The sequence below is a fragment of the Sinocyclocheilus anshuiensis genome, unplaced genomic scaffold (genome assembly GCF_001515605.1).
Source record: "Sinocyclocheilus anshuiensis isolate Anshui unplaced genomic scaffold, SAMN03320099.WGS_v1.1 scaffold733, whole genome shotgun sequence".
NCBI classification, from domain to species: domain Eukaryota; kingdom Metazoa; phylum Chordata; class Actinopteri; order Cypriniformes; family Cyprinidae; genus Sinocyclocheilus; species Sinocyclocheilus anshuiensis.
In genome coordinates this window covers 647,700-658,808 of record NW_015539923.1, presented here as the reverse complement: position 1 = coordinate 658,808, position 11,109 = coordinate 647,700, and the positions used below count along the sequence as shown (strand labels likewise).

General features: G+C 36.2%; 1 protein-coding gene across 1 annotated transcript in view; it reads left to right on the top strand.

Annotated features, from left to right (window-relative positions):
- The first annotated feature begins 2,923 nt into the window (after positions 1-2,923).
- Positions 2,924-11,109, top strand: part of ano2a (anoctamin 2a) — a 34,525-nt gene continuing 26,339 nt past the window's right edge. The window contains exons 1-6 of the mRNA XM_016483596.1: positions 2,924-3,060; positions 4,121-4,287; positions 5,825-6,130; positions 8,341-8,433; positions 9,816-9,967; positions 10,067-10,121. Coding sequence (XP_016339082.1) covers positions 3,024-3,060; positions 4,121-4,287; positions 5,825-6,130; positions 8,341-8,433; positions 9,816-9,967; positions 10,067-10,121 — 810 coding nt within the window. The 5' untranslated portion in view covers positions 2,924-3,023. The remainder of the gene's footprint in view (positions 3,061-4,120; positions 4,288-5,824; positions 6,131-8,340; positions 8,434-9,815; positions 9,968-10,066; positions 10,122-11,109) is intronic.

Below are 11,109 nucleotides of genomic sequence, written 5' to 3'. Positions count from 1 at the left end.
CGCTCAAATTGTTGGCTAAATGATTGCTTTAGTTTTCTCATTTACGACCATTTAATGTTCTCTCTTAAATGAACTGACTGATTAAGCAATGTAAAATACGCATAAAAGTGAGTGTTGCTAATGTAGTCGTTGTTTAATGGTTAAGTCTCTGAGCTGCTAACACATAGCAGGTTCAGTTCTGTGAAGATATGACCCAAGAAAATGTCAGTGTGCTCTTAAACAAAGCACATAACCCCAAGTTTATCCAAGCAGACAATAGGCTACAAATGAGTTTGGACATAAAAAAGAATCAGATAAATAGGGACAATTACTGACCCAGTTTAAATGTCAACAGCCTTTAGTATATCATAACTTTATCTTTATAGACAATGGATTCACTATTAAAATGTATAATTACATTTAGTTATATTTCATTAATAAAATTATTAAATATTGTTTCATTATATAATGCATATAGCAATAGTTCACCAAAAATGAAACTTCTGTCATCATATACTCACCCTCATGTCTTTCAACACCATATGAATTTCTTCCATAAACACAATGTAACTGCATTTCAAGGTTCTCTTTCCCATACAATGAATGTAAAAGGTGACCAGGGCTGCCAAGCTCTAAAAGAGATAATAAAGCATCATACGTGTCATAAAAGTAGTCCATAGGACTCATGCGCTATATTCCGTATTCCTCTACAGCACATGTGTCAAACTCAAACTCAATTATATAGCCTATGCAAGAGCGCATCAAATGCGTGAGTGTTCTGCGGATATGCCAAAGAATGAAAATCAGTATTTACATAGCATAACAGTAATAAACGTATCTGTTTCGCACATGTCCCGCATTGTCCCGTAAAATCACATCTACTGTCCTGCAACAGATCTATAGCCAGGTGGTCACCCTAGCATAGAGTAATAAAATATTAATTGCTAATTTAAATCAGTAAATTTTAAAGAAAACAATACATTACAAAAATGAAAAGAAGCAGTTTTTTTGCGATCAGATCAACCGGTAAACTCCTGGAAAGTCTAAGGATCCAGTAAGCGAATGCATTCAAACAGTAAGTTTAAAACAGCACTAATGCAGAGAAAACACGGCCGATGTCATCAGAGATGGCGGAGATAATAGTACTCACGTACAGACTTAAGTAAAAAGAAAATCATCAAGCTATTTGGCTTAAAAGTACAAGTGTTTTATACTGGATGCTGGCTGAAGGTGTTTTAGTTTATGCAGTAGTCAGTGGTTTAGTAATTCTGGATCAGTCAGGTCAAGGTAGCTCATTTAGTGGTCTTTTGGCGGCCCCCTGTGTTCCTGTTTGGTATGGCAGATTGACTTGTGCAAATTTTTTTATTAAAAGTGCTTTAAATTACTGAATGTAATGAAATGTTCATTTTCTGTGAAGCTGCTTCGCAACAGTGTACCATGAAAAGTGCTATACAAATAAATGTGAATTGAAAGAAATTGCAAACAATTATTAATTTATTTATTGTGGCACTACATACATTCATTGCGAATTTTGAAAATTAAAAAGTACTTTTTTTAGTACTTTAGTTTGTATTTATTTATTTTTGGGTGGGGGAGTGGGGTTGAGTACCACCACTTCTTTTTTTCTACTACAAGCATTGATTCGTATCATATGCACATGTGCGTATCATATGCACGCCAAAGTCAATTTCTGCGTATAAGTCGCATGCCATATAGAAACAGAAAATCGTGCTATTGATACGCATTTTCATGAGACCGGGCTCATTTGTTTTGTTAAATGCCATATCTGTCACACGTTCTTAGCAGCTCACAATTATTTGTTGTGCCATAAATGTAACAAAAATGTTTTTAACAAAGTTAATGTAATGACTTGTGTTTGATGATACTTGTCTTTATTATTTACTTTGATTTATAGAGTAATTTGGATTTCTTAACCTGATAAATTAAAAGGATTTATGTTAAAATAACACAGAGCAATTACATATATTTTTACATCTATGCAAATGTATATGCAATATTTGTAACTTAAGTAATAATAAAATAAAGAGACAGTTATTTAACAATATGTTAAGGAGTAGTAACATTTGTACAGTCTTACAGTTACAACCGGCCCTTTGATGGCAGCCATAAGGTTGAAGTGGCCCTCAGTGAAAATGAGTTTCACACCCCTGCTCTACATCGTTCAAAAAATATTTGCATATGCATATTCAAATAGAGTGCATGAAGACGACTTTATGCCACAAGTAGGTTCCCACGTGTTCTATAGTATATAGTGTGCAAAAAGCAGTACATAAAATATGTAGCATGCCTGAATATGCAGTATTTGAATAATAGTAGGCGAATAATACATGGATGACGTTAGAATTATGCACCTGCTAGCCTATACCACAGAGAGCCATATGAACCAAGGAGCTGTCAGATTTAAAAAAGTCAAGTGTTTTAAGTACCAAGAATTTTTTTTTCTCTTTTAAAGTAAATTATTTTCACAGTTAAAACTATAACGGGTCAAAGGGTGATATTCAAGATGACCTTAAAGGGACCTTACTTGACCCCTGGGGGGTCCGTGAAGCTTCTGCAGAGGGTCCATTGAGAAGATGCACATAATTCAAGATTGCCACTTTTAAAAAGTGATTGAAACTCTGGTTCTGCCTAATGTTTGGAACGATATGAGGGTGAGTAAATGATGACAGTATTTTCATTCCTTTCTAAACTACTGTTTTATTTATTATATAATGCTTGGTCATAAAACATAATTTATTTTTATGTTTTAAAATATTTTCCACGGTTAGTTTGTAATAATTAGTATTATGCATTTAGCGTCTGTTTGTGAGAGATAGGCCTACCTTGTGTGTGTGTGTGTGTGTGTGTGTGTGTGAGAGAGAGAGAGAAGGCGGGGGGGTGTTGTGTCGTCTGTCACTGTTCTCTCGGTGCACGCGCGCTGGAAGTTTGAGCGTCTCGAGCGCTCCACGGAATTAATGGCAGCAGCACGAGCGCATTAAGCTGCGCGGGGCCGCGAGCGGATTGTCCACCATATCACCGGGAACATGAAGATGGCACTGAACAGGTCGCCCTCTGCCACGGGTGAGTACCAGTCCTAGCACTCCGGTGGATGTTGTTTGTTGATGCTGTTGTTTGTGTGCGAGTGCATTGGATTCTCTGAGCCAAAGGGAAAGTGCATTCATTTGCTGTATGTCTGTGCAATTGGCACTTGAATAAATTGGCTTGTTTGGTTATCGTTTTATATTCAACTGTTGCAAATGCATGCATGTTATTTCACGTACTCATGCATTTATAGTCCATTAGTCTGATGTGGTGAAAACTGAACATTTGAGTGGCACCAAACTGGTCGTTGATGTTAATTGCAATGAGGCGCACGCCATTATTTGCCCCTTCAGACGGGCTGTCACACTTTAACACTCGTTAACGTTGTAACTAATTGTGTTAGAATTCATCCTTTGCTTTGGAAAACAATGAGAGGGCTCAGTATGTCGGAGGGGGTTTGTATAATTAGCTGGGGCAATAAGCTGGAGCTATTTCAAGCGCAATCTGACGCCATGTGTTGTTTTCTCATAACAGTCAAACACACTTTATGATCTTTTTTCTCTTTTGACATTGACGACAGAATGGAAACTGTGGTTTCATATGAAAGCACTGGGAAATAAATGCACAAATAGACTGTGGAGCGATGCATGGTTTGGTCAGGTGGTGTAAATGCGCTTATAGCTTTCTCTAAGAGTCATGAATCCCTGTGTTTGTTTACCTGAAGGCATGAGGCATATTTAAGTGACGCGTTAGTCAGGTGTGAGAATATTTAGAAAGACTAGAGGTGTAAGTGCCGCTGTTTGTGTGATCAGAGTCAGCATTGCGTTGAGGCACAGCCTTCAATTATGTCGCTGTCCTTGGTGCTGAAAGGTTTATAGTCTCTACTTTTAAATGGAAGCATTCTCTCTCTCTCTCTCTCTCTCTCTCTCTCTCAGTTCCATTTCAATTTCAAGCAATTTATTGGCATGATTGTTTTGCATGCAATATTGTCAAAGCACACACAAAGAAACTGACATAAGAGAAAAATGCCATAACAGAAGACTTTCAGTAAGATATTATTAGACATCAAAATTAACCTGTGAATATCTCTATCTAACAGAAAATTGGAATGGGGCCCCTGAGCGCATGCGTGTTTCTGCCGTGAAGAGTGAGTCCTCTTCAATGCAGAGCGAGAAACTCTGCTGTCTTGCCCGAGATATCTCTGAACTGGGCCAGCAGGGCACAGCCAGCAGCGGGCATGATGCCAACGACATTGCTGAGGACACGGTGCGTGATTTCTGTTGTCTAATGCAGGCTTTAAGCGGAAATGTTGTTTATTATCAAAGACAGGTATTACTTTTAGAGCACTTTATGTTAAATTATTAACTGACATTATTGCATTAAATAATGGTTCTGGTTAGATCATATTAAAATATTTGCATTGCATATGTTATGTTCAATTCAATTCAATTCTGCAAATTGAACTGCAAATAAACTTGAATTGAATCTTGAATTATGTGCATCTTCTCAATGGACCCTCTGCAGAAGCTTCACGGACTCCCCAGGGGTCAAGTAAGGTGACATAAGAAAATGCAGTGATTTTGCAATTGTAAGCTGGTCACACAAAGATTGTGGGTTGGAGTCAGTGGGAAAAAAATCTCTAGATATTGGCATCGACCATTGAAAAATCCATATCACTACTGGACAGTTACAGTCTGAGAATCCATTCTCCAGTGGAGGAAAACACTCCCCAAGATCCCAACATGCTTTGGTGGAACCTTCAAATGCTTTTTTCCAAAATCAAATTAAAGAAATAAGAAATTTAGAATTTGCATTAAGGCATTTTAAATTAAAAATGAAATGAAAAAATCTTATCTGCATAAATTAAATATTTATACTTTGTTGTAATGAGTTTTTTTCATGCTTCAGTGGAACTTGCGATGTGTTTTCAATGTATCATATTGGAAAGCATCTACTAAATGGCATCAGTTAAATATTTGCACTAGACGTTCCCATAGCCTGTAGAAATCCCAAGGCATTTTCTTTTAACACAATTCACATTCCAATGAACTTGATTATTATAAAGTTCTTTAACATACAGTAAAAATGCTCCCAAGAACAGACACTGGTAAATATTGCCCCCTAAAACTGTGATTCTTTGACAAAACTCAAAGATATGAAAAAAATGTAAGACTTTTTTGTTATATATTTTGTATTTTTATATAAAAAATATTTTATTAATATCTTATTTGTATAAATTAAATATATATGCATACAGTAAACTGCTGTTGTTGTTTTTTGCTTTACAGTAACAAAAATAGTTTTATTTATTTATTTTTGCTTATGGAATTGGGGTGCAAGTCTGTAATTTCATAATGCAAGAAAAAAAATCACAAAATGTCTTTTTGCAAAATATAAGTTTTCATTTGTTCTTATTTGGGGTAAAATATATTATCTTATATCTTCTGATCATAACATTTTTGGGGATCTTTTTGTAGTGTGAACAGAATATTATGAAAACCACAATGTCAGCTGACAGTTTTATCCACTAATTTGCAAACCACAGGGACCGTCCTAGTTATGCACCTTGCTCAAAAGCAGAATTCGAATTAAACATGAGTATGACGGGAAACGTCCAAAAGCTTTGAACCACCAGCCAATCAGTGGATGACCCAGATCCTCAATTTTTTTTGCTCAAACTGCCAACTACACACTATGCAGCTTTGAGAGAGCTCCAGGAATCTGCAATTATAGCTTTCGCTGTACAGCCATGCAGATGTGTCTAGATGTTACGGAGCTGAAGAATGCTTGTGTGTGTTTTCAGGAGGAGCCGGGCCCTGGTCCAGGAGGAGGGCTGTGTTTTGCAGACGGCCGCAGAAGAGTGGACTACGTTCTTGTTTATCACTGCAAGAGACGTCAGTCCCAACACCGCCTCTCTGTTGTCTCTAACGGTAACGTGCCGTCTCAAAGCCCCACCCCTTCACACAGGAGTACGAAGGGCGATATTTTGGAGGCAGTGCTGGAGGCGGGGCTTGCGATGGAACCCGCCAATGAACTACAAGATAAAATTAGAGAGGAATTTGAAAGAGGACTTCAGGAGGAAGGCTTGGAGATTGAACATGACAAAGAGGTTTGTGTTGATGTGTGCATAGTTATGTTCAGACTGCTATACTAGCCAACTGCATACTACGCAGTATACACTAAATACTGTACTGCCTACTATTTTTAGTTCTTAAATATGTAAGAAACAATGCATTATGCAACATTTCAAACAGCAGGATGCTACTGTAAATTGTCATATGATCTGCTTATATCCATACACTACTGTTCAAAAGTTGGTAAGATTTTTTAAAATCTTTTTGAAACTCTTATGCTTACCAAGGCTGCATTTATTTAATCAAAAATACAGTAAAAATAAATATTATTACAATTTTAAATAAATGTTTTCTATTTGAATATAATTTAAAATGTAATTTATTCCTGTGATGCAAAGCTGAATTTTCAGCATCATTACTCCAGTCTTCAGTGTCTCATGATCCTTCAGAAATCATTCTAATATGCTGATTTGCTGCTCAAGAAAGAGTTTTGTTGTTGTGAAAAACGTGATACATTTTTTCAGGGTTCTTTGATTTAAAGACAGTTCAAAAGAACAGCATTTATTTAAAATAGACTTTACATTATAAACGTCTTTACTGTCACTTTTGATCAATTTAATGCATTGTTGCTGAATAAAAGTATTAATTTCTTTAAAAAAAATAAATAAATTACTGACCCAAAACATTTGAACAGTAGTGTATGTAATTTCACAAGTGGTGTCGACACAGTTATCATTTTTGGAAATTAAAAGGTGTTGTTTTGCATTTATTTAAAATACATTTTGTGTAAAAGTCCTTAATTCAATCAGTCTGATCAGATAACGAAAATGGTGCTTAAAACAGGCCAAAAATCTGCATATTGCAAAATTAGTGTGAGTAGCATAGTATATTCTGAACATAGCCTGTGTGTGTTCTTGTTTGCCCATGCATGTCTCTATATCATTTTCCTGGCAAACACATTAATGTGTCATTGTCTCATGTGTTGAGCCATGAATAATCAGGGATGAGCTCAGTTTTGAGTGTAATACTAACAGAATAAACACAATCAAGAGATTCCCAAGGTGACCTTGGAACTTAAGAATTGGAGACCCAGTTTAGAAAAAGCCCAAACCCTCCCACACCAAGAAAAGTCTATCTTTTTTGAAGGGGGAGCTAGTTTTCATTTTCAAGCAATGCAGCATATTTTAATACTAGTTAACAGATGCCAAAGAGCATTTCTTCGCTTTCTTGCAATGCTGCAGTGGTGGCCCCCAGCGATATATTTGCGACGGATGCAACTATGGTTGTCACAAGGGATGATCGGTTCCCCCTGCATCATGGATTTTCCAAAGTTGAAGCAGGGAGAGCTTAGTATTTCTGAATAGGAGTAGATTGGTTGACTCATGCAGCTTTTTTCCCCCCAAAAAAGCTTATACTCAAGCAATACCCTCATGAATCCAAATAGAGTTCCTATTATTATGCAGGTTTGAGTACACCTTATGCACGAAGAAACGACTAGATATTTCAACCTAAAAGAAATTATATTTTGCATAATGAAAACAAAGCCTATTTTTAGGACCATTATGATTTTTAGTTTTTGCTTACTCGATAATAATAATGAATAATGCAATGAAAATCATCTGCTTGAACACAGTGTTTTTAATTAATCGGCATAAATTACACTGAAAACAAATTCTACCATGTTGTGTACTTGCAAATTATTTTGTAAGTGAAAAACATTATTTTTTGATATTGCATAACTAGCTATAATAGTAAATTAATTCTTAGATGCAAAGGCATTGTTCCTATGTCCGATGTCTGTACAGATCTGAAATTGGCCCCAGGGTTCATTTTAACATTAAGATTGACTGATGAAAGTGAAATCCTGAGTGAAAGCTGTGATGTGGGTGTACGTTTGATTGTTGGTGGTGTGATGGTGGTAGATCAGTTGTGTTATGTTAGTGTGGATTAAATTTGAGTACTGCTGTCTCTAGCCTAAAGGCAGATTATGGTTGATCCTCAGTGCCAGAGGTGTTTGTGTTTGATGTGTTTGTGTGTGTGTCATTCATCCACGCTGAATAAGACCATTTTAGTAACAGCTGCTTCTTAAACTCTCTCTCTCTGTGTGTATGTGTGTGTGTGTGTGTGTGTGTTTGCACCAATCACCTTATCTTGAAGCAAATTTTCAGTTGCATCCTGCAAACCAAATCGACTGCATTATTCAGTGGTGCTTTACTCTTTAAACTAATTTTCTTTTTCTTTCAAGATGAGAACGGTCCGGTTTACCCGTCTCCATGTTCCCTGGTCCGTTCTCAGTCGTGAGGCAGAACTTCTTAAGATCAGAGTGCCGACTAAAAAGGTGAGTTACTATAAAAGGGAAACAGACACATAAAAAGGCTGCCATTTGAGAATAAAATATAAAGATGATGCAGTGGGTGATCTGTGAGGCTCATAAAGCTCTCAAGGACCTAGGTTTGAGTCTGGTCTGCATCATGTTCTGATTCCGTTTACCTTTGACTCTCTTTAACAGCCCCATAGAAAAAAATACAAGGATACACAATTTACATGCATGCATATGTCAGAATCTTTAATAAGATATGTTATATGTGTTTTCTGAGAATCAATCTTGTGTTGCTAGTGTATTCAAACTAAAATGCTTCCATTAAAATCAACAATCAACTGTTAGCTCCCATTAGGACGGTTCCTATTTTGGTGACTTTTTTTTTTTTTTATTAATACTTGTATTCAGCAAGGATGCATTAAATTGACCAAAGTGATGGTAAAGACATTCGATTGCTTCTTAAAGTATCACAGTTTGCACAAAAATATTAAGCAGCACAACTGTTTTCAACATTGATAATAATAAGAAATGTTTCTTGAGCAGCAAATCATCATATCAGAATGATATCCAAAGGATCATGTGACACTGAAGACTGGAGTAATGATGCTGAAAATTCAGTGTTTGCATCAAAAGAATAAATTACATTTAAAAAAAAATATTTTATATATTTTATATACACGTATGTATAATAAGTATGACCTGACATTTTACTCCAGTGTTTTACTGGTACAGATTGCACTGACAAATAAACTAATGCCAATGCTTAGAAACAGTTCTGTTCAAATGAGAGCCCAATGTGTCAATCCGAGCTGTTCAGAGACTCAACAGTCACTCCAAATGTGGACACTGGCACAGCCCATGAGTGTCATGTTTTTGGTGTTAAGAGCTTTGGCTCCATGATGATCTTTGTAAGTGCTCGGGGTTGGCGCGGTCTAAGAGCAGTTGTAATGCCAAAAGTCAATTCTCAAAGTCTGAACACTGCAGAGAAAAAAAAGATCTGATTACACGGTCAACAAGCCGATTACTTGTAAAATATTTTCAAATTCCTGCAAGAGGCATTTGTCATACGCTGCATACTAAGATGATTGTTAACGTCACATTTTCCCATACATTTAAATTTGGCTTAGAGTGACATCCTGAAAGAATGATTTATCCTTTGAGGTGGTGAGTTGTATTGAATGATATAATCTGATAATGGTGGATTAGCTGTTGACACATATGGACCCACATCCCATGTGCTTTGTTTGCCCACAAAACAAGATATAATTCCATTCCACACATGTGGTGTTAAATCGTCTGACTCTGGTCTCAACTTCTAGTGTGTCTCGTCTCTCTTTAGCTCTGGATATAAATGGATTAATCTCTGTTTAATTTTAGTTCCGTTATGGTTGTTTTTCCAGACATATCAGCTGAAAGAGAAGACGGGGCTCATGGGCGTAATAAGCTCGTTTTGGACGAAGATCAATCAGCTGTTCCAGCCAGGCGTACCGGAGCCCCAAGACCCACGCACACGGGTGCTATCCCAACCGTTCAGCAGAGACGAGCTACACCTGTGAGTGCCAGCATTCATAGACAGCCAGAGTGTCATAAAAGAGCATTTACAAAAAGCAAGCCCATGTGTTGGCCTAATTGGTTGTCTTTTATTTTGCAGATTTGATATAAAGTCGAAAAACAGCTTGTTCAGCAATGCAATACGAGGTCGAATTGTAAGTATCAGTAATAATGAAACAGGACACATCTGGACACATTAGAACAGATTTAAAGCAATAGTTTATCCAGAAATGAAAATTATGTCAAGTTATGTTGTTCTAATGGTTCATTTTGCTGTGGAACACAAAAGGAGAATATTTGATGCAAATGGTAATGGTAATTTTTCCTCATATGGTTACAACGATTGGGGACTGGAGCTTTGAAGCTTCAAAAATGACAGAAAAGCAACATAGAAGTATCATTAAACTATACTGTTTTCGTGCCATACACTGACTCAAAAAGAACAATTTATGACTTAGACATTACTACATACACTGTAAAATCTAATTACTTGGGCTTACTTAAAAAAAGCATGCAAACCGATTGCCTTGAAAAAACTAAGTAAAGTGAAATAGGAATAGTATGTTGTACTGACAAATGCTTAGTTAGTATAGTTTACTTACACGAGAGTTCTAGTAACTAAAAAAGAACTGCATTGCGGCATGAATAAATTATACAGTTGCTTTGTTTTACAGTCGTTGATTTAATTTGCCAATTTTATTTGCTGTCTTGTGTCAGTAGTAGCACAACAAAAAGAGCAAATAAAATGGTTATTGTTACAATTAATGAAAATAAATGAAATTTTTTTTCAACTACCATTGTTGTAGTTCACGTGCTGAATGTTTAAGTCTGTGTGTGACTTTAGCATATTACCACACACTATTTAAGGATTATATAAACCCAATTAAAATCATCTCAAGGTATTTATGAAAACTGAAACTGGAAAATCTTCATTAATAAACTCACACACAAAACAAAGCATTAAAGTTTTAATAAGAAGATAGGTCACTTTTTAAAAGCAACCTATTTATTATTTTTCTTCTCTTGAAATCAAATAACTCTGACTTCATGATGCATTGCTGTATTAACAAGAAGAAAATTATAATAACATAAATGAAGTTCAACGTGCCCAACCAAAGGGAACGCTAATCACTATAATGGTGA